This window comes from Suricata suricatta, chromosome 17 (assembly GCF_006229205.1).
Source record: "Suricata suricatta isolate VVHF042 chromosome 17, meerkat_22Aug2017_6uvM2_HiC, whole genome shotgun sequence".
In the NCBI taxonomy this organism is placed as follows: domain Eukaryota; kingdom Metazoa; phylum Chordata; class Mammalia; order Carnivora; family Herpestidae; genus Suricata; species Suricata suricatta.
Window position 1 is genome coordinate 11,375,103 of NC_043716.1, and position 23,336 is coordinate 11,398,438.

At 49.2% G+C, this 23,336-nt stretch overlaps 1 protein-coding gene across 7 annotated transcripts in view; it reads right to left on the bottom strand.

Moving 5' to 3' along the window:
* MPRIP (myosin phosphatase Rho interacting protein) overlaps window positions 1–23,330 on the bottom strand; it is a 153,173-nt gene extending 129,843 nt beyond the window's left edge. For all 7 annotated transcript variants that reach the window (XM_029928058.1, XM_029928059.1, XM_029928056.1 and 4 more), the window contains exon 1: window positions 23,185–23,330. In XM_029928058.1, the coding sequence (XP_029783918.1) occupies window positions 23,185–23,307 (123 nt within the window). In that variant the 5' untranslated portion in view covers window positions 23,308–23,330. The remainder of the gene's footprint in view (window positions 1–23,184) is intronic.
* Between the last annotated feature and the right edge of the window lie 6 nt (window positions 23,331–23,336).

Below are 23,336 nucleotides of genomic sequence, written 5' to 3' on the forward strand. Positions count from 1 at the left end.
ACTCTTGACTTTTGGCTCAGGTCACGGTCTCACACTTTGTGAGACGGAGCCTGCTTTCTCTCTCTGACTCTCCCAGGCTGGTGTGTACACACACACACACACACACACACACACACACACACACACACTTTCTCTCTCTCTCAAAAAATAAACTTAAAAAAAAATTTTTTTAATGTTTTATTTTTGATACAGAGAGAGACAGAGCATGAGAGGGGGAGGTGCAGAGAGAGAAGGAGACACAGAACCGGAAGCAGGCTCCAGGCTCTGAGCTAGCTGTCAGCACAGAGCCTGATGCGGGGCTCGAACCCACGAACGTGAGATCTGACCTGAGCCGAAGCCAGAGACTTAACCGACTGAGCCACCCAGGAACCCCTCAAAAAATAAACTTTACAAAACAAAACAAACAAAAAAGGAAAATGACCTGTTTGGAAGCAGGGGGCAATACACATCTATCAGAATGACTAAAATTAAAAGGTGACAATACCAAATGCTGGCAAGAATGTGAAAAGTCTATCACTCACACATTACTGGAGGGAATGTGAAATGGTACAGCCACTATAAAAAAGCTTAGTGGATTCTTAATAAAATAAGCCTGCAATTACCATGTGATCCAGGAACTGCACACCTGGGTATTTATTCCAGAAAAATAAAAATTTGCATTCTCACAAAACCGGAACATTTATGAATGGCTGTAGAAGCTCTATTTGGATTGGCCAAAACCTGGAAACCCAGGTGTCCTTCCAATGGGTGAATGGTTAAAGAAACTGGTACAGAGGCGCCTAGGTGGCTTAGTCAGTTACAGCATCCGACTCTTGATCTCAGGGTTGTGCGTTCTAGCCCAGAGCTGGGCTCCAGGCTGGGTGTGGAGCCTATTAAAAACAAAAACTGGTACATAAACACCATGGAATACTAGTATGCAATAAAAAGGAACAAACGTGATATATACAATCTGGGTGAATCTCCAGAGAATTATGAGTGAAAAAAAATCCTGAAAGGCTACATTTACATAAAATTCTTGAAATGTGCTATTTATAGAAATGGAGAACAGATTCACGACTGGCAGGGGTTAAGAGATGGTGGTGGGAGGGCAGGAGGCTTGGCAGTGAGAGACCCGCAGGGATCGAAAGGCCCTGCATCTGGACTACAGCAATGTCCATATTCTGGTGCTGACACTGTATTATAATTTTACAAGATGTTACCACCAGGGAAAAGCATAGGTAGGATAGCTCTGTATTATTTCTTACAACTACATGGGAAACTACAATTATCTCAAAATAAAAAGTTCAGTTAAAAAAATAATAAATAAACCTGTTACTTCGGGAACACTCCCTCTCCTCACATACAGGCACATTTAGCATCGGAAAGGGACCCTCCACAGCCCCAGAGCACAGAGGCTCCAGCCAGGATGCTCCTCCATGGCCCTCAGCTGTGCTGCATGAGCTCCACTGGCCTTTGCAAGGCGGCTCCCGGAGGCCACCCCCCACCCCCCACACGTGTACGCCCTCTTGGGCCTATCTACTTGACCATGGCAAGGTTCTTCTGCCCCTTTCCCTCTCACCATCCTCCAGGCAGTTCTGGGTTACAGCAGGGACAGCCCAACTATCTCAACTCGGGCCAAGTGGGCAGGCTACAGGCAGGAGAAGATGCAAATGTCCCGGCCTGCTTTACACAGCACTGTCAAGCTGCCACATCGATGCTTCCCAGAAACACACAGGCCTCTCTGGACACAACCGTCCGATCATAATCAGCTCCAAGGCATCCAGAACATTACATGCTCGGCTCTCAGCAACACATGGCCTGTCTGAGGCTAAAGGAGCAGGGAAGTCAGTGATGGATTTCTAACAGGTGGTTAACCTCACTTTTTCCGTCCTCAGATTCATCCACCAAGTATATGTGGTGTTGAGAAAGGCAGTCAGACACACCGCACGATATGGCACCGAAGAGCAAGTACCCAAAACTATGGATACAAAAACGTGAGTCCCCTCTTCCCAGCCCCTGATAACATCCCATCTTCCTGAAGGCCCTCAAGGGTCTGGTGTCCCCATACTGTCCCCTACACAGGCCCCCTCAAAATCCCATATCCCCTTCAAGTACAGGTACCGACCCAAAGCCAAGTGTTTACTGAGAACTTACTGTGGCTGCTGCTGCCGTTAATCCGGGACAGTGGACCTCCCCCTTCTCTGAACTGCTCTGTTATACTTCCCCCTCCCAGGGGGAAGGAACATATTCCAGGCTTCTGGACTAATGCACAAGCAATTCTCTGTGGAGAGGTCTCTTGGCCCCATGCTGCTCACCCTCCCACGTTCCAAATCTCCCAATCCCAAGCCTTCCATGTCCCTTCCCTCTTCCAACACGTCACCTCTCTGCTCGCTGAGGACAGGAATCTCACCTCCATCTAGCACAGCACCCGGTGCAAACAGGGCTGCGGTGACTGAGAACACAGATATGTGAATGAGTCAGTGGACTCACTGACTAGTCGCCACCACACAGCCGAGAACTGAACATTGCTGGTAAGGCCTTCCCAGCCAAGACCTGGGGGAGCTCAGTTCCCACTTATAACTTCCACACACGGAACCCCCAGGGTGCTCCTGGGTTCCGGTCAGCACCGACACTGGGGGACACCCAGCAGGCCGAAGAGGAGGCAGACAGGCTGAATCTCACGTGTACTTCTCCCTTTTCTGATCCAATCCCCAGTCTTGCCGTCGTGTGTGCCACACTGGCAAAGACACAAGGCAGAAGCACTGCGGGAAACCTGGCACTCTCCGGGAGCGGCCACGTGGCCTTATGCAGTGGGAACCACGGCGTTTCCATGCTCCTGTAACCCCACAGCCAGTAACCCCATGGCCAGAAATTAAGGCTAAAGAAATAACACAGAGAAGCAAAAAGTTCCCCTCATGATTTAGGAGGAACTCAATGTCCAACAAGGAAATGGCTAAATGAATGCTGATTATCAACTCATGAAAATATTACACAGGCATTAATTATAAATAACTATGAGGAATTCAAGAAACCCTTGAGAGGATGTGCCCGCAGGATTCCATCAAGCCAGCGCTTCCTGTACAGAGCCAGGTGGCTTCGTTCCATCTGTCTCCTGGTGACTGGCACCCTCTGGAGGTGTTCAGCAGATCCTTCCCAGGAGCTGCTGTGAAGCCGGAATCACTCAAGGTGGAATCCCTCAAGGTATCAGAGATAAAAACATGACATGCACACAGTCCCCACCCCAGGGACTCTTGGTCTAGTGAAGGAGATCAGGCATGTGAACAAGCATCAGGGAAGGATGTTAAAATGTGGTCTATTATTACAAAACACGTAGTAAGGACAGAGAAAGAATGGGAGTCAACCAGAAAACAGCTACTGTGTTGAGTGCTGGTGTTTGCTTCTACCATTTCTGTAAGGTAATACTATTATATAGCACTTAGCAGATACTACTTTTTAAAGGGAGGGCAAGAGGTCTGCCTGACGGAGCATGCAGTCTGATATTTCTGATACAGTTCTAGAAGAGTATCTTCTAAAAAATGGCAGGGAAGTGGAGTGGCAGAACAAGAAGTGGATGAAGTTAGGGAATCCCTATACTCCACTCTCCACCAATGGCATGACCTAACAGCTCTGGTTAATTAGTGTAAAGATCGCGGCCTGGGAACCAGAAGGCCCAAGTTCTAGTCCTAATTCCATCACTCAAGTGCTGTTGTGGCCCAGGGCAAGACATTACCTCTGTGAATCTCAGCTTCATCATCTACAATAGCAGGAAAATACACAGGTCTTTTCCATATCATTTTTTAAATTTTTCTACTGGACACTAACCCACACTAAGTCACCGAACAATCAATGCATCAGTCAGGCACATACACCCCACCACCCACACAGGGCTGTGCCCACAGCTGGCACTCAAACCAAACTGGGGGTGGTGCCTGGAGACCAGCAGTGCTCAGGAGAGTGAGCCCCACAGTGGAGGTGGTGAGTGGGGGGGGGTCCCAAAAGAGTGTGATGGGCAGGACTGCAGAGTCCCTGAGGCCAGTCCAGAGGGAGGGACCCCAGGACTCCTGACTCGGAGGGTGGGGGCAGAGCACACAAATCTCCACACCAGCTGTCATACCAGGCTAAATGCCTGAATTCCAAGCACAGTGCTTAAAGAGGAAAAGTCCCATATTCCTGAAGATGGATCCATACCTGTGGCAGCCAGTATCCCAGTTTTAGGGAAATTCCTGGGGCAAAGATTTCTCTGGGCCAAAGGTGGGGGTGGGGACTCAAGCCTGAGCTGGGGGGGAAATGGCCCTTGGTAGAGGATTCATGAAAAGACTTATGGGCAGAATGTGTATCAATTGCAGCTCATTCATCTGTAGTTTCGAGGCTGGTTCCTTGCCCTTTTTTCCTCCCCAAAGAGTTCCCGTGTAAATGCTTCCAAACTCACAGCAAACAGGCTGTTTAATATTCTGCATTTCGATTCTAAAAGGAGAATGATGCCTGGGTAGCAGCCGTCTGGCCATCTTTATAAGCTTGTAGATCATGGGAGATTTCAAGGTCACCTGTCTTTTCTGAGACATTTAGATGTAAGTCATTAAAAGGATAAGTGAGCACACGGTCACTCGGCCTCAGGCCTTAACCTTGCCAAGACCTTACTGTGTCCTATGTGCCCACCTGCCTAGTCCAGGCCAGGGGAGTAAGCACACAACTCTGACCATGCCCACTAGGACCAAAGCCCTCAGGAACAAGCCTACCAGAGCCAACCATCATCAAAGAGGGTAGGGTGTTAGCCATCTCTATAGACAGACCCCCTGAAAGGCCTCACAAATGCTTATCCCCCAAAAGGCCATGTGGTCCAAACTGTGCTGGGACTCCCAGGAGTTGTTCATGGAGTCCATGGGGTCTCAAGCTCCGGAGAATACCACGATGTTGCTTTATAGTCTCTCAGTTCTGAACCCAAACTACATTCCTCGATATGGGCACCATATGCCAGCACGGGCTTCCAGGGCCTGTCATCTGCCTCTGAAAGTCAGCAAGGAACAATCAGCCACCACTAAGACACTCACAACCGTACTACAGCACGCCACATGATTCAACGTGATCAGAACCCCGGGCTGTGACCAGGGTGAAAACATGGCCTTCCAGACATCCCTGCAGCCAGGGCTGGGGCAAGCACGGCACCTATAAGGAACTCATTACTGTGGGATGAACCACCTTCTGTGGATCCACCCATACAGCTTGGCCAGGCCCCATGGAATGTTAAGGTGCTCGAGGAACAGACAAAAATCCTAGGGATTTTCTCTGAAAGGATGAGTCTTTTCTTCCTGTGCAAATGCGGAAGTGTGACCACCTCCTCCCCATCCCAAAATAGAATAAACCTATAATTTACCATTCAAACAGGGATAGTTTGGGGAAAGAGTAGTGACCCTATTAATTGTACCAGGACATGTGACCCTGGAACTCAAAAGCAATACAGTTTATTGACCTTTGGTGCCAAAGGCCAGGACGCAGCACCACCGGAGCAAAGATAACAAAGCCATTGAGAATACCCACAAGGAGACAAAGGCACAAAAAGTGGAATGAAGGTAAAGGAAGTCGGCCCCAGGGCAGAGAGGAGGGGTCTGGGAAAGACTTCTGTAAGAAGTGAGCAAAGGACCAACTTCAGGAACTGAAGCCAGGGACGTGAGCCCAGGGAAAGTGGACAGAGCTGGGCTGGAGGAAGGCCAGTGAGTGCCTGCCGAGGCTCAACCTTCCCTCCAGAGGACGCAGCAGAGCCTTACATACACCTGGGCGTGCATGGCGCCTGGCACAGTACTTCCAGCTGCCAGGGCTGTGGGAGCAGGGGCTCAAGGAGGAGCCCATCCCAAGAACTCCACGAGGCTCGGTATCATCAGGGCCACTCCTCCAGAGCTACCTCAGAGACCCCAAACCTCCAGACAATGTGCAGACAGTCCCATCGTTCAGCCAAATCAGAAGGAGCACAGGGCGAAGCAAAGACAATAAGTAAGTATTTGGTGAAACAACGACCTGATTCTGTAAAGTGTTGTCAGGCGGCCTGCTGGCTTCGGCCCAGAATGCTTCCGCACCGCTGACACGTACTTCACCAGGCTGCACACACGATGTGTGTGAGAGGGTAAGGCCACCACTCTGTCCCTTTTGTGTGCTCAGGGAGACCCGGGGTAACCAGGACAGAAGAGAACGGAGGTGGACTCTGTGGTATCAGCTACACATGGATAGAAGATGTCAGACAGGAAGACAAGAAGGTGGCATATGAAGATGTCAAATAATGGTTTGGTGAGATACGAATTATGAGCACAAACCAAGAATGAGGTGGGATAGCATCTGGTCTGGGGTACTTTTGAAATGGCTTTATGGGGCGCCTGGGTGGTCCAGTCAGTTAAGCTGCCGACTTCAGCTCAGGTCATGATCTCACAGTTCGTGGGTTCAAGCCCCGCATCAGGCTCTGTGCCGACAGCTCAGAGCCAGGAGCCTGCTTCTGGTTCTGTGTCTCCCTCTCTCTCTGCCCCTCCCCCATTCATGCCCTGTTTCTCTCTGTCTCTAAAATAAATAATAAAACGTTAAAAAAAAATTTTAATGGCTTTAGGGAGGTACAATACACAGACCATACAACTCACCCATTTAAAACTGAGTACAATTTTTTAAAAAAGTGAGTACTATTCAATGGTTTGTAGCACATCCATCACCTCAATTTTAGAGTCCCCGATTCTCTCCACCCCCAAAAGAAACCCTGTACTCTTTAGCTGTCATTCCCTAACCCCCCATTCCCCACCCCCACCCCAGTTCCTAGCAACCACTAATCTACTCTGCGTCTACAGACTGGCCTCTTCTGGACACTTCATATGAGCGCAACCGCGTAACAGGCGGTCTCCCGTGACTGGCTTGCTTTACGCAGCAGCATGTTTTCCAGGTTCATGCACACTGCACTATCTGCTGGTTTTTCTCTCCTTTTCGTGGCCAAATGATATTCCACTTACGAACACACCACATTTCTACTTGGCTGCTGGACCCTAGGGTCGCTTCCACCTTTCGGCGGCTGTGAACATTCATGTACATGTTTGGGGACTGTTTTTCAACTGTCTTTAAGAGAGATAAAAGAGGTAAACACTACTTATCAATGCGAAGTCTGGATAAAGCCAAAAAAAGGAAAACGGGCTGAAGGAGGTGCTAGGAAGGGGTTTCTGGGAGGCTCCCTGTCAGCAGACCCGGGGGCAGGCAGTACGAGCTGTGCAGACCAAGCTGAAGCTGAAAACATCTCAAAGGAAACACACAGGCCTTTCCATATGGATGGGCTGGAAAGGGAAGGGCGGTGAACAGAGAGGAAAGGGGCAGGGAAAACATTTTCTTTAAAAACAGATGCCATAAAAAATACAGTCATAACAAAGATTGTGGTGTACCTAAAAGATTGGAGTCCGTGGTGATAACTCCCTTATTTAACATTAAAGACATCAAAATTCTGGTCCAGCCACTGAATCCAAGGGGTAGGACCTGGCTGAAGAACGTTTTAGTCTCAAAGAGAAGAGATAATTTTCCTCTGAGGGAAATTCTGAGGGTTGATCCAAACTTCCTCCTAACACTAAAATTTAGGGGTGCCTGGTTGGCTCAGCTGGCTGAGCATCTGCCTTTGGCTCAGGTCATGATCTTGCAATTCACAAGTTCAGGCCCCGTGTCAGGTTCTGTGCTGACAGCTCAGAGCCTGGAGCCTGCTTCAGATTCTGTCTCCTCTCTTTGCCCCTCCCCCACTTGCGCACATGTGCGCACACACGGGCACTCTCTCTCTCTCAGAAATAAATAAGCATTAAAATAAGTAAATAAATAATAAAACTAAAACTTAAGACTCCCAATTGTGTCACATAAACCTCGGGGGCCTCCAAGATTCCCTTGAATCCCCTTCCCATCCACATGCTTTGAGGGCTCAGGACCTGATCATCACTCTGAGACCAAGGAATCCGAACCTCCTTCTCACCCTGACTTGTGACCCAAGCCCCATCCCTGTACCCTCAGGGAAAGGGGCAGAGCCACTGCCTCACCTCCAACCCCTGTGTCCAAAGCTCCAGGTCAGGAATCAGGGTGGGGTCCTAGAAATGACCAAGCACCACTAAGAGAACGGATGAAAAGATCAAGGTCATCTTGCCTTCTGGCCACAAGGCAAGTCAGTGAGTGGACCCCAAGGAGAACCACCTGAGCCAATCTGTGAGTCCTTGGCTGCCTCTCACTCCCCACAGCAGAACCTAGCCCTGTCACTAGTCTAGTCTCTGCCCTAAAACATTCCGGTCACCTCTGACCCTTCCTTTCCAAGGGCTACAGAGTGCAGTGGGGAAATGTAACAGCAAAGTGACTTCTGTCTCCAAGCCTCAGAATCCCGTCTGTGCAGTCAGAAGAATACAGCTAGGGCACCTGTGTGGTTCAGTCAGTTAAGCATCTGACTCTTGATTTCAGCTTAGGTCATGATCTCACGGTTTTTGTGGGAGACCTCTTTGGGCTCTGTGCTGACAGCACAGAGCATGCTTAGGATTCTCTCTCTCCCTCTCTCTCTCTGCCCCCTCTTGCTTACACATGCACACACAAGCATGCTCTCTCAAAATAAACATAAAAAAAATAGAACATAACCTGCACCATACTCTTCACATTGAGTCCCTACCACATGCCGTGTACCCACAACTTCATTTATTCTTCAGAGAGCCCTTGGTGGCAGGAAGTAAGGATGAGTCAGTCCTGGAATGTGTCTGCTGCTAGAGAGCGCAGACACTTGTCTCCAGTGGTCCCCTTATCACCTTCTGCCCTTTGCACGTCTGCCGCCTCACTCAGACCCCGGCCCAGATTCTCCAGATTCTCCACCGGCATCAGCTCCATCATGACAGGGGTCCTCCCGGCCACTCTTCTCACAGCCTTCTGACAAATGGCCCACTAGAGCTAGACCAGTGATTTTCAAAGTGTGGCAGTCATTCCCCTGGGTGGCTCAGTCGGTTAGGCGCCCGACTTCGGCTCAGGTCATGATCTCACAGTTCATGGGTTCGAGCCCCAGGTCAGGCTCTGTGCTGACAGCTAGCTCAGAGCCTGGAGCCTGCTTCCGATTCTGTGTCTCCCTCTCTCTCTGACCCTCCCCTTCTCACGTTGTCTCTCTTTCAAAATAATAAATGTTAAAAAACATAATAGTAATAATCAAGAGCATAAATAAAGAGTCCCCGACACAGAAAGTATGAGAACTACTGACCAAGCCACCCCAGCAAACCCTCTGATCAGTGACTGGCCCGTCCTGCCCCACTACAGCCCTGCTTCCTAAGCACCCGGCTCAAGGTGTCACCGCAGCCTGAGGACACGCTTCTGGCTCTGTCAGCCTAAACACAAATGCGCCTTCAGGTCAGACTCCTTTCTCCTCAGCAGCACTACCTTAAAAGGCTGCATGTCACATGAGACTTAGCGCAGCGGCCACACCACATACTGTCCATCTGGAAATGAAACAGCCTCCTGCACACGCCAGGCAGTGAAACCTTCCTCTGGGCAAGGCAAACGTCTGCCAAGGAGAGGAGGCCTGGGGAGGGGTGGGCGCCACAGAGGCAGCACCTCGGGTGGGTCCTCTCCCCAGGACGCCAGCCACCAGGGGGCTGAGGTGCCGGGGTGACCAAGCACCCTGAGCGCGCCTCAGGGATCCCACGTGCACTGCACATACACTGTACTTACGCTCTTCTGTACCCATCAAACATCTGAATCTGTTTGAAAATACTTTTTATTTATTTTGAGAGAGAGTGTATGTGTCAATGTGGGAGGGACAGAGAAGAGAGAGAAAGTGCCCAAATGCCCTCCATTAAAAAACCAGCATTTTTAAGTTTTCAAACAGTGAAGACAATGGGAGGCTGTGCTTCAGGGCCCATGGCAGAGCATGGGGTGGGGCGGAGCCTGGGGTAGGGGTGGTGTCACAGGTGGCACCCTGGTCTCCTCTCAGCCCTCACATGTGAGTTCTGTGTTCCACTTCGAGGGGCTCTGTGCTCTATTAAAGAAATAGTTTGGGGGCACCTGAGTGGCTTGGTCAGTTAAACATCCGACTTCGGCTCAGGTCATGATCTCACAGTTCGTGGGTTCGAGGCCCACATTGGACTCTGTGCTGAATGTTTGCTCAGAGCCTAGAGCCTGCTTCAGATTCTGTGTTTCCTTCTCTCTCTGCCCTTCCTCCGCTTTAGCTCTGTCTCTCACAAATAAATAAATGTAAAAAAATTTTTAAAAACAAAAGAAAGAAATAGTTTGAAAACTGAGAACAGAGTAGTGAACAGGCCAGATAAGCTCTTTTCCCTCTAACTACCCCAACATCCTTTAGAGACCCAGTAGCAGCAGCCCCCCACGCACCTCACCACTGGAGGACCCCAGTGTCTCCCCACGTCGTCTGGCCTTCAACTTCCCTGCCCCCTCGGCCCCCTCCCACCAGTATTAAAGCCCCAACTTAGCTCTTCCTGGCAGCTCCACTAATCTTCAGGTTAGATGAAAAGGAAAGGAGAGACTGAAGCTCAAAGTGGCTCAGCCACCCCTGTCACGGGCACAGCCCCTGTGCCACCACCCTGCAGCCACACAGCATGCCTGCACCCCTGACAGTTGCCCTGTACCCCAGGTCCCCACGCTGGGCTTTGAGCAGGGCCACACACACCGTCCTCACACCCAGCAGTCTGCAGTGCTGGCGTCTAGCCTGATATACTGATTCAAAACACAGCAGAATCACCAGGGAACCCGGCAATTCCACGCCTCGGTCTCTAACCAGAAGAACCAAAAGTAGATGTCCAAACAAAATGTATACATGAATGTTCATAGCAGCACTATTCACAATAGCCAAACCGTGGAAACAGCCCAAACATCCATCTACAGATGAACGGATAATCTAAACGTGCTATGCCCATATACCAGAATATTATTCAGCCATAAAGAAACAATGAGGTACTGATTCATGCTATCATATGGATTAAGTCTGAAAACATGCTAAGTGCAAGAAGCCAGAGAAAACACTACACGTTCTAGGATTCCATTTTGATGAAATTTCCAGAACAGGTAAATCCATAAAGACAGAAAGCAGACTGGTGGTTGCTGGAAACTGGGGGTGGGAAGTAACGGCTTAATAGTTATGGGTGTTCTTTAGGGGCGATGAAATGTTTTAATGATAGAATGGTAGGGGCGCCTGGTGGCTCCATTGGTTAAGCATCCGATTTCAGCTCAGGTCATGATCTCGCAGTTCTTGAGTTTGAGCCCCACGTCAGGCTCTGTGCTGACAGCTCGGAGACTGGACCATGCTTTGGATTCTGTGTCTCCCTCTCTCTCTCTTTGTTCCTCTCCCACGCATGCCCTCTCATCTCTTTCTCAAAAATAAACATTAAAAATTAAAAAAAAATAAACTATAGAATGGTAGTGTTAACACATTATAAATGTACTAAATGAACCAAATCGCACACTTCAAAATGCTTGATTTCATGTTATGTGAATTTCACCTCAAAAAACAAAAACCCCAAACAAAACCTGCACAGAGAGGGTGAAGGAACGCAGCGATGGCCCGCTCCCCGTTCTCGCCTCCCACACACATGCCAGCTCAGCTGCCGCTCGCCCCTCTACCCACACGCATGCCCTGCAAGCCCAGCCCAGGCTCAGGGCTCCGCCCAGGATTGCAGCAGCTGAAGCAAGAAGGCGAAAGTGACATTTTAAAAAGCCTCTTCCCTGTTCAGTCTTGACAAGGAGCCCATGGCCGCGGGATTTTTGGAACATGACGCCACTTGTGGCATGGGGAGGAATGCTAGAGAATGCGTGGGGACACATTTCTGGGGCTTTGCAGGAAAGAGTCACACCCTCTCCCTTAAAAAGCAGTGTTTCCCATTAAGAAACAGGTAGGACAGGAAAGTGTGATGGGAAGGAAAAAAGAAGACAGGAAATCTAAGTAAGTTCAGCTCTGGCCTCACCCTCCAACTCCACCCTTCCCAGCACACAAACACGGCCAGAAGGCCCACCTGATCGGCTCAGGCCAGCACAGGGAAGAGTGGAAGGAGGAGGCTCTACCACTTAACCGCCCTTGGGCGAGTTACATGACCTCTTCCCAGCTCAGGGTTCTTATCTCTCTACTTCATAAGGCCGCTGTGAATATAAATGAGTTAACCGTGGCCTGGCACACAGCAATTACTGTTAGCTACAAATGCCACCGCCTCCACGACAAATAATCCCAAGGCATGTCAATTGCTCCTTCAATTTAAGTATAGGAAAACCTCCATATCATGGGAGTCTGCATGGTCACACTGCTTGGTCCAGCTCCCCCAAAAGGGGACCCCTAGGCTCACAGGTTCCGAAGCAGGGGAGATGGAGGGATGCAGAGTCAGCAGGCCAGAAATGGCATGTGCCTGTTAGAAGAGCTTGTTTGCAGGCTCTTATAAGGAACCACTTCTACTTGTTTAGACCCTATAGCAGAGTCCCCTCGCCAGAGGCTCCCTCCCTAAAGCTTGGGAACAAGAGGAAGGAGACTGGAAGAACCCACCAGCTGGTTGAAGTGAGTGAGTCAACACTAGTGACCAAAGGGCCAGGCATGCCCTGGCCAGATCTCCCATCCACCTGTCCATCCATTTGGGACAAGACCTGGGCTGCCCCGTACCCTCCAGCTGTTTCACCAGGTCCAGGGGCACAAGGACTTTGATTCCTAGACAAGTGTCCCAAGGACACCAGCAAGAGAGTGGCATCTCTTAATCCTCTCCTACCTTGTTGACGACAACGCAGACACTTCCATGTAAAGTGACTTCTGAAATCAGGATCTGCCACTGCCATTCATGAGACCTGCACTTGGCACTTCCCTGAGCCTGGCAGGGGCTTGGCAGTGCTGGCCACTGCCCTCTAGAGCAGCCCACATCCTCTAAGAGTAAGTCTCTTAGAGGGCTTATGGCACCTGGCCCCTTCACTTTCGACCCTCTACAAATTCCTAAAACCAAGTCAACCTTTGCACTTAAACATGTTCTGAAAATCAACCACACACAAGCAAACTGACTGTGGCCTTTCCAATCCCAAGGGGCTAACGTGAGGAAGTTGCTAGGGCGGTGCCAAGCAGCGCAGCAGGAGAGGCGGCAGCCTGGCCTTGTGTTCTGCGGGCGTGGAGGTCGACAAGAAACCCAACTGGAGGGTAGTGGTTCCATAACACCATGGAGCCAGGTCCCCTCTCTGGGTCTGTTTGGGATAACGAACCCAATTTCCTGAGCGCCCCCCATGGACCCAAACATTTACAAATTCGGCACTTATTATGACTTGCACAACCTTCTAGCGTTAATACCACAGGCAACCAAGACATGAGTATTAAACAGCCTCCAGTTTTCAGAGGAAGGACACAAACTCTGAGAAACCTGCTCAATGAGCATGAACATGGAGCCAGGATGGGAAACCAAATTTGAGCTGAAAGCCCCCACTGTCAACCACTCCATTCCCTTACGTGAGCACATTAAATGAAAAGTGGGACTGTGTCAGATTTCTAGGTCAGAGCAGGTCCCCGAGCGGAAGACAAATGAACGTCCTAATCCCAAGGAGCCCTGAGGCTCCCCGCACCCCAGGCCACTCACCAGCCCGAGCAGAGAAGCTCTGGGTGTGGCACCTGGAGCCCCAAGAGATGTGGACTCTTTCTATGGTTCAACAGAGACTCCCAGAAGTTGCTCCCCCTTCCTCTGGCCCTTTTAGCTACCATCCAGGACCCCGCAGGAGCTAAAACACTGCGTCTCAAAGGGTGCCATAGAGCCTCCCTAGTCCATCTGTTAAAACTAGTGCTTTAGGACCTACAGAGACCAAGGACACAAGACTTTCTGATTCTGAATTCCTCAAGGGGAAAAAGAGTGCTTCCTGTTCAGGGCTGTGCCAAAGGTATGGTCACTGCCACAGACCAGCAGCCTACTGGGGGACATAGACCACCCCGAGGCTGAGAAGATTTTAGGACCTGCACCATGATCTGCACCACTGCCCTCCCCACATGCACCCCTGTGCACCCCAGCAACTAAGGAATCCAAGTCTGGGCAAGGCCCTGTTTCTGATAGTAAAGGTTAACACTTTTTATTAAACACAGGGAAGTCAAACAGCACTTTGGAAAAATCCACTCTGGCCTTCCTGTGACCTAGGCAGGTCACTGAACTAGGTCTCAGTGGTTCCATCTGCTAATCGGGGATGATCCCTCACCTGCTTAATTACTGGGGGGCAGGGGGGTGGGTAATCACTCAGCCCCCGCAGGCCTGTCCTCCCAGGGCTGGGAAGTGGAAGTTCCTTAAACAGCTTTTTGCTTGCAACACCCAGCCTCCTACAGAAACAGCACCAAGTGAACAAGTCAAAGTGGCCTTCCCAAGAGGGAAGACAGGTTCCTGGTCTCACAAAGGTGACATGGGAACCACGTGGAACCAGGTACTGTGTGTCACAGCCCACTGCTAAGCAGCTCAGTGACTCAACATCTCCTCTTCTACAGGTGACCATGCTGCCCAAGTGGAACAAGATCACTACACTTGATGCAAAAACAAAGGAGGCTCGGGGAGCCTGGGTGGCTCAGCTGGTTAAGTGTCTGACTTCAGCTCAGGTCATGGTCTGGTAGTCTGTGAGTTCGAGCTCCGTGTCGGGCCCTGTGCTGACAGCTCAGAGCCTGGAGTCTTGCTTCAGATTCTGTGTCTTGCTCTCTCTCTGCCCCTCCCCCACTCAAGCTCTGTCTCTCTCTTAAAAATGAATAAACATTACAAAGAAAGTTAAAAAACAAACAAACAATGGGAGGCTCAGGAGGATCTGGTGCACCCATCTGCTCACTCTCACCGCAAGCTGCCCGCAGACAGAACAGGTCACCGTCCAGCACAGTGTGCAAACGTCAAGCTGAGCATAAGGGGAGAAAGGAGCTGGAAGGGTTACAGGCTCCAGGCAAAACCCAGGCTGTGGTTTCATGTGAACTAGGATGACCCTGACTGAGAAATCCAGCGAGTGGTTTGGAAGATTCCAGTTCCAGTCTCTAGAGACAAAATGCCAGCGAATCCACCCGCTGGCTCTCTTGCCCCCAAAGGATGCAATAATACAAAGCGGGGAGGAGGGGTTGCTGGGCACTGGGGGGGTTCTGTGCTGGAGCAGCTGTGAAACTGCCCCTGGATGATCTCACAGAACCCGAAACTGCTAAAACTGGAGGCACCGCAAAGTCTAGGGCAGTTTTCAAACTTGCCCCTCACAGACTCCAGAGGTGACTGGAGGACCCACGGGTGGGAAGCAGAGGCAGCTGAGAGGCCAAGCTCCGGGCTCCAACCTCATGTCACGCAGAACCCTGTCACTTTTTCTGTTTCACACATGGAGTTTCTACTAAGATTCCTCTGAGGGAAAGGCTCTGCGATTTAGTGTACGTTTGCAAACTACTGACCTGGTCCAACTGTGTCATTTCAGTCGGGAAAGTGAGGCTCTGAGAGGGAGTTTCTAAGGAGAAGAGAAAAGCCTGTTTCCTCAGGTTAAATGCTTCTGAACCAGCATCCAGCGCTCCGCACCCCTCTCTGGTGCCTCCCTCCCCCACAGTCCGAGGATGCCGCAGCAGGATATTACCCCCTCTCGCCTCTTTTCCCTCGGAAAGCTCTTGTCTCAAGACTGAATGGCAGCTTGGGAACAATTTAAAGATAAACATTCCAAGTCAAATTTCTTTATTTCAGCTAAACAGCATCAGGGTTCTAGTAATCAGGAAACAGCCCAAACAAAGGCTATTCCCCACACGACAGGCTGTCCGCATGCTTCCTGGAATACTAATTACCACAAAGGGGGTTCAGTAGCCTCCACAGGCCGGACCAGCACCCTCCATCCATTCCATTAGTAGACCACTCCCTGTAAACAGAATGGGGGCACCAGCTTTATAGGTGGGAAAATGAGGCTCAGAAAATGTAAGTGACCTTCCTGGGTCACCCTGCACATCTGTGCCAAGAATAGAACACAGGTCTTCGATTGTAGTCCTTCGATTGTAGTGGCAAAGGAAAGAGAACTCAGAAAGGTCAAGTAGCAGGCTAAAACACAGGGAAAAGAGCAGCTAGAATGTAGCTGCAAAACACTCACAAATACACAGGGCTGTGCAGTCACCACGGCAGTGGGAGGGGTTGGGAGGGGGCACACCAGCCTGCCCCCCAGCCTCTCACTGGCACCCTCCTCCCTTCTGCTTCTGGAGGGCGAGTCAGGGTCAGAGCCCCAGAGCTCTCAAACACTGCTAAAAGGAGTCAGCAAGATGTGACGTTTGAAGAAAGAACCAAGTTGGCAAGAGACACCAAGTGCAGGACACAAACAGGAGTAAGAGGAGGAGAGAACTGTTTCAGGAATCCTCTGAAGGCAGGCTGTAGGCACGACACCCCCAGGGGGAGGAACCCCCCCACCCCAAGCACAGCCCTCACACTCTGTGCCTCTCCTGAGGGTCTCAGGGGCCTCGCTGTGGGCCCGGCTGCCGCATCCAACACTGTCAGCACCAGCCCTGTGTGGCTACTGAGCTCCCAGAAAGTGGCTGGCCTGAACGGAAAGGTGCTGCAGAGGTAAACAGCTTCTTCATATGTTAGAAGGATAATATTTTGGATTTGTTAGGTTAAATAAGATAGAATTAAAATTAATTCACCTACTTCTTTTTACCTTTTTAATGTGACAAGTAGACGATTTTAAACTACAAATGTTGCTCACACATTACAGTTCTATTGGATAGGGCTGGTCTAACCCACAGGCCAAATCTAGCCACAAGGTTTTTTTAAGGCCCCCAAACTACGAATGGCTTTCACATTTCTAAATTATTATGTAAGTACATTCATAAACTTCTCAATTTTGCCTATTGGCCTACAAACCCTAAAGCTTTTACTATCTGGCCCTTTAAGAAAGAGTTGTTCGTGGGCACCTGGATGGCTCAGTCCGTTAGGTGCCCGACTTTGGCTCAGGTCATGATCTCGCGGTTGGCAAGTTTGAGCCCCATGTCAGGCTCTGTGCTGACGGTTCAGAGCCTGGAGCCTGCTTTGGATTGTGTGTCTCCCTCTCCCTCAAAAATGAATAAACATGAAAGGAAGAGAGAGAGAGAGAGAGAGAGAAAGAGAAAGAAAGAAAGAAAGAAAGAAAGAAAGAAAGAAAGAAAGGAAGGAAGGAAGGAAGGAAGGAAGGAAGGAGGGAGGGAGGGAGAAAGAAAGAGAAAGAGCGAAAGAGAGAAAGAAAGAGTGAGTTGTTCAATCCCCTGGTCTAGACTCTAAATACAATAGATACTCTAGTGACACAAGGAGCAGAGGACAGGTTTGGGATACACGTGTGTGTGTGTGTGTGTCATTCTTGCACACTCATTTTTAAAAATGGAGGTAAAAGTCATATAACATAAAATTAACCATTTCAAAGTGACCAAGTCTCTTTCAGTGACATTTAGTACATTCACAATGTTATGCAAACAGCATCTCTACCTACTTCTAAAACATTTCATCACCCCCCACAAAGAGAACTCCAATCCCATGAGCAGGCAGTCCTCTCTCCCCCTTCCCTCCGAACCCCAGCAACCACTAATGCACCTTCCCTTTCCATGGCTTTACCTATTCCAGACATTTCATATAAATGGAACCATAGGATATGTAATCTCTGTGCCTGGTTCTTTCACCACGTTTTCGAGGGTCAGTCAGATCACAACATGGTCAGTACTTCATCCCCTTTTTTATAACTGAATAGCCCATGACCTGGATATACCAAAATTTGCTTATCTATTCACCCACTGATGGGTAACTGGGTTGCTGCTACCTTCGGCTATTATAAATAGTGCTACTGCAAACATATGCATGAATGTGTTTGTTTGAATACTTGTTCCCGAGTATTTTGGATATACTTAGAAATGGAATTACTGGGTCATATGGTAATTCTTTGGGGGAAATGCCAAACTATTTTCCACAATGGCTGCACCACTTTCCATTCCCATGAGCAATGCACGAGGGTTCTAATTTCTCCACATCCACACCAACACTTACTACCTTCCCTTTTTTAATATAGCTGTCCTAGTGGGTATGAAGTAATACCTCACTGTGGTTTTGATTTTCATTTCTATAATAACCAATGACAATGACCACCTTTTCCTGTATTTGTTGGCCGTATGTAAGGTCTAGGATTTTTGACATACCCCCTACTAATAAGCACTCTACCAATGTGCATATAAATTATAAATCTTCCGAAGAAGATAAGCATGAAAGCTCCCCATTGCTTATGAGAAAAATGTTAAGTGAAATAGAGAAGTTCCGTGCCCTAGAACTTCTAAGAATGTCACGGGAATAAAGGGAAAGTCAACGTCATGATTTACAGAGACCAAGTCCTGGCATGCCTGCCTGTGTCTGGGACCCCCACCCCAAGGCCCTGGGAGCACCGGCAAAGGAGTGCAGCACAATGAGGGGCGCAATGAGACAGAGGTCTGACAGGAGACGTAGGAGGACTGGAAGAGTCCTGGCAGAGATCAAGACCAACCTCCCCATTCTCCAGATGGGAAAATCGAGGCCTGAGGAGAGACAACAGCCCAGCCAAGGTCCCACAACAAAACAGCAGGCTGTCAGCATTAGAGTAGAGGATACTAGCAGTAGAGGGAACTAGAACTTAAGTTCAGAGGCAGGACTCCTTCCACAAAAGCCATGCCTAAAGTCATACCAGTCAGCAGGAGAATGAGACATCACGTCAGGTCAGTAGCCACCAGCAACCCCAGAAACCCACATTAAGGCTGAGAAGAGGACCTGGAAGCCAAGAACCCTGGGCTCCAGACCTACTGCTCCCACCAACCACCAAGCCCTGTGATTCACACCCCTTCCCCACCTGCTCCCTGTTTCACTCTCTGTGGCCTCCTGAGTGAGTGACTACTCCCTTGACTTCAGAATTCCTACCCAGCCCACGCCACTCACCTAACCACCTACTTGCCCGAGTGGGCGATTCCACCTAAGAACCAAACCAGACCTCCATCCCCATGAGGTCAAAGTTACTGTATTAATTTTGTTTCCTCCCCACCCCACAAACCTACTCCTAGTCTGTTATTCTCGATCAATGTTAAAGGTGCTGTTAACCACCCAGGTCTGCTCAATCCTCACCTCCCATCAACCTACAGTATCCTGCCCCTAGTGTCTGATGACTCCTTCCATCCTAGCCGACAGGGACCTGGAGAAGACCTTTACTGAAATTTACCTGGATGATTCAAGACAATCTTTTAGAGCTTCTGCTTTCAGCCAAAATTATTTTCCTAAAACACAAACCTGATGGATTAGAAAGTTAAGCATAACAGTAACTACAGGGGAACTACGAGCGTATGAGACAACTTTATAATCTTGAAAACAAGACCTTCATAAGCACAAGATTAAAACTACACACTAAAAAGCAAACATGGAAATTTAACTGCATTCATATTTAAAACTATCCTATGAAAAAGAGAAATGACCACACACAGAATTAAAACTGACACTAGGAGAAAATAGCTGCACTATATGACAGGTTCAGATTAATATCTGGAGAAGGGGTCAGCAAACTATAGTTTATAGGCCAAATCCTGACGGCTGCCTTTGTAACTCTGTAAGTCCAGTTTTATTAGAAGCAGCCATACCCATTGGTTTATGTATTGTTAAAAGTGGCCCTGCACTGTGGCTTTTGCACTACCATGACAGAGTTGTGTAGTCGCTACAAAGATCATATGGCCCGCACTGCTAAAATATTAACTATCTTGCCTTCTAGAGACGGAGTCCATGGACCTGACCTAGAGTATATACGAAAAGCTCCTACTAACCAGTTGGGGGGGGGGGGGAGAATTAACCCAACAGAAAAACATATGAATGGGCAGTCAACAAAAGAAATAAAACATATAGAACATATGTAAATATGTAATGAATATTATAAGAAGAGGCTTAGTTTCACTGGTAATTAGGGAAATTATTAAAGAATTAAATCATTTGATAACATCCAATCCTGGCAATGGTATGACACAGCCTTTTTTGGAAGGCAATTTAGTGGTATCTGTAAAAAAAGAAAACTTCAATGTGCTTGATGTCAACCCAGCCATTCTATTTTTAGCCCTCTGCCCCCAGAGAAATGCTTGCATTCGTGCACGCACACACACCCAAAAGCACTTAGAAAACTGATGAAGCATTCGCTGTCGGTACCAAACCCAGAAGGAACCTTGCTGTCCATCAAAAAGGGAGCGGTTAAACTATGGCACATCCCTGACGACACAATATGCAAAGTAATTTTGGTATATTTATATGTCACACCATGAAAAGAGCTGTAAGACACACCACTAAGCAGAAAATATGCTCCTGAACAAATACATATATAGTTTAAATACATATATCATTTAGGTTAAATAAAGGTTTTAACTGTGTATTCAAGTCCATATGCATGTAGAGAAACACATGGGATAGAAGGATAAATGCCTTAAAGAGGGGGTGGCCACAGAGATCCACTGATCTATCTTCCAGCCTTGAAGGTCTAAAATAAACGCAGGGCAGGGAGCGGCAGCAGGAAGCAGGGCCTTGGGGGAGACTGATGGGAACCAATTGGCTGAGGTTTTCTAATGGAGCCAAGAGATGAGAGTAAGGCTGGGGGAGGCCGGATGCAGAGAGCAGCAGCTAACGCTGTTGGCAACAGCCCTGAGTCGCCCTCCTCTTTTCAAGAGCAGTTTCTTCCTGAAAGATCCCAGGAGGTGGAAGGCTGGCCTAATCTCTCGCAACACAAATACCCCACTCATTATTTCAGAAACTACCATTCCAGTTGTGCCCTGGAGGACTCAGGCCTGTTTTAAAATCCACAATTCAACTGTGAATACAGTCAAAGAGTAAAGTACTCTAAATTTGCAACACTTTAGCTTGATCCAATTAATAATCAACAGAATTTTTAAAAAAGAATTTAAGAGATTCAATTCAAATATGCAGAACCTATTCTAGTTTATCTAAGCTTAAGAATCAGAAAGCAGGGGCGCCTGGGTGGCTCAGTTGGTTAAGCACTTGACTTCAGCTCAGGTCATGATCTCACGGTTCGCGGGTTCCAGACCCCCACCCCCTGCTCACCATCAGGCTCTGTGCTGACTGCTAGCTCAGAGCCTGGAGCCTGTCTTCGGATTCTGTGTCTCCCTCCTCTCTGATCCTCCCCTGCTCATGCTGTCTCTCTCTCTCTCAAAAAAATAAATAAATAAAAACATTAAAAAAAAAAAAGAATCAGAAAGCAGTCCTTATGAAGTGTAAACATCCAATCTACTAATTTTGGCAGCTGCCTGTAATAACCAGAAAACTCTCTCAGAACAACCACTGCCAAACCCATAAGCTTCCTAAATCCAGGTGTACCGCTCGATAAGTGATTTTTGTTTTTTTTTAATTTTAAGAGTTTAATGAGATACCATTCCTTGCTTTCCACAGGGTGAGAGAGGTAAGCCAGGGATCCATACTCCCAAATTACAGAAAAGGAAATGAAACTATAGAGACAAAAGAACTTATTCAAGGTCACATAGCTGTAAGTGACGGTGAAGACAGATGAAAGGTCTCCTGACTCCTGGTCCAAGTCCATCATCATCACATCAACTGCTTCACCCCCAGAAAAGGCATCCAGCTGAGAAGAGGGAGTCTCCCTTAAAAGCCCACCCTCAACACCTCCCCAGGAAGCGGAGTTCTACTCTTCCCAAACCAACCTGGCCCTTCTATCCTAAAAATCTAGGACTCTGCAGCCATGAGTGTTTGGTTTAGCTTTTTGTTTTGGATGAAAGGAGTCTTTTCTGGCTGTTGGGATTCTGCTCTTAGAGGAAGACACCATGTCTCAGGCCATAACCCTGGCCCTGCCGCCCCACTCTGGTGTACCATGTAAACAAGTCAAACCCTGGGAGTACTTAAGTAGCATTAAAAACAGCCAGGCCGCACACTTCAAAGCAATGTTTTCCATCTAAGGGGTTCTTCTGCATAAGGAGCGACTACAACTAGGTCACATAGGACTGGAATGTGAAGGGAGGTCCCCTGGCCTCATTCAGGGGATGAGAGCAAGCTCTGAAGAGGACAGACTGGGGGAGAGGCAAGAAGCGGTCCCAGACCCAGCCCAGGGGGATGAAGACAAGGCTCGGTCAGGAAATCCAAGGAATCTCCTTGGCCCACAGAGCTCCAAGTGCTGCAAAGAATCCGGGGGGTCCTGAGTAGTCTCTGGTACACTGGGAGCTCGGAGAGAGCATCCTGGGCAGGGGTTCCCTAAGGCCAGGGAGGGCTGCAGCCCAACTTCTGGGGGAGCTGTTACGACACAAATTCCTTCATCTCGTAGATCATTCCAAGAATGGGGCCCCAAGACTCTGTATTTTTAGGCTGTGACTCTGATGCAGGTGTGGAAGCTGCTAAACTAGTCCACAGGCCTTCTATGGCAGGCAAGGCCATAAGAAGTGAACACTTTCCCGAGGGGCGCGCAGGTCTCTTCATCCCTTGCCAAGTGACCAGAAAGATGGAAGAAAAGGGTGGAGAGAGGAGCCCCAGCTCTCCCCATATAATTAAAAAAAAAAAAAAAAAGCCCTCCAGTTCAAGTTCAAGCGGGAGACCCTCCTCCCCACACTTGAGGACCATTCACCTCTCTCCCATCACTGACAGTGACAATGATTCAGAAAACAGACAAGCTGGGTCTGACAGAAGAGAAGCCCACAGTCCGCCCTGACTGTCCTGGGTGGACAAGTCGAAGTCGGGTCCTGAAACAGGCTCTATGGGGGGTACTGAGAAGCAGCAAGCAATCCCCAAGCGCTTTGTTCCTCCTAAGAAAAACCAGGCATTTTTGAGTCACCCAAAAAGCATGAATCACACGGCAGGGCTATGGGAACGGGAAAGGATGTTATTTTTCGGCATACTTGAGGATTTTCCCTTTGTCCCGGCTCTATCAATACACTTCCCGCTGCCCCCCCCCCCATCTCCATCCTCACCACCCTCCCCAGGACTCACGTACATTCTTTCTGCTCCGTTTTCATTTTCTCCAGGATCCTTCAGATGCACCCCCACCCCCGCCCGCCTCGGGAACCAGGCACCGTCCGCTCTCCTTTCCTGAGCAGGATGGGGGTCTCACTGGCGTCAGAACTGGGGGGAGGCGGCCAGCGCCCCCTGCTAGGCACTCTCGCCCTCCTCGGCCCACTGCCTGCAACATCGAGCGGGGCGACTGCGCGCCCGGAAACTTCCAGCCGGAGGAGGCTGTCGGGGGACCGCCCAGCGCGGGGCCCGGGTGTCCGCTTCGCGGTCGACCCCAGGACCCCCACCCTCTCACCTGCGTCAAGTCCTCGTCGTTGAGCAGATGCGACTCGCGGGGCTTAAAGCAGTTCTGACACTTGCTCTTGTTGAAGATGTTGGCCTGGAATTTCCTGCACGGGTTCTCCTTGGCCGCCGACATGGTCGGCGCGGCGGCGGCACAGGCCCGGC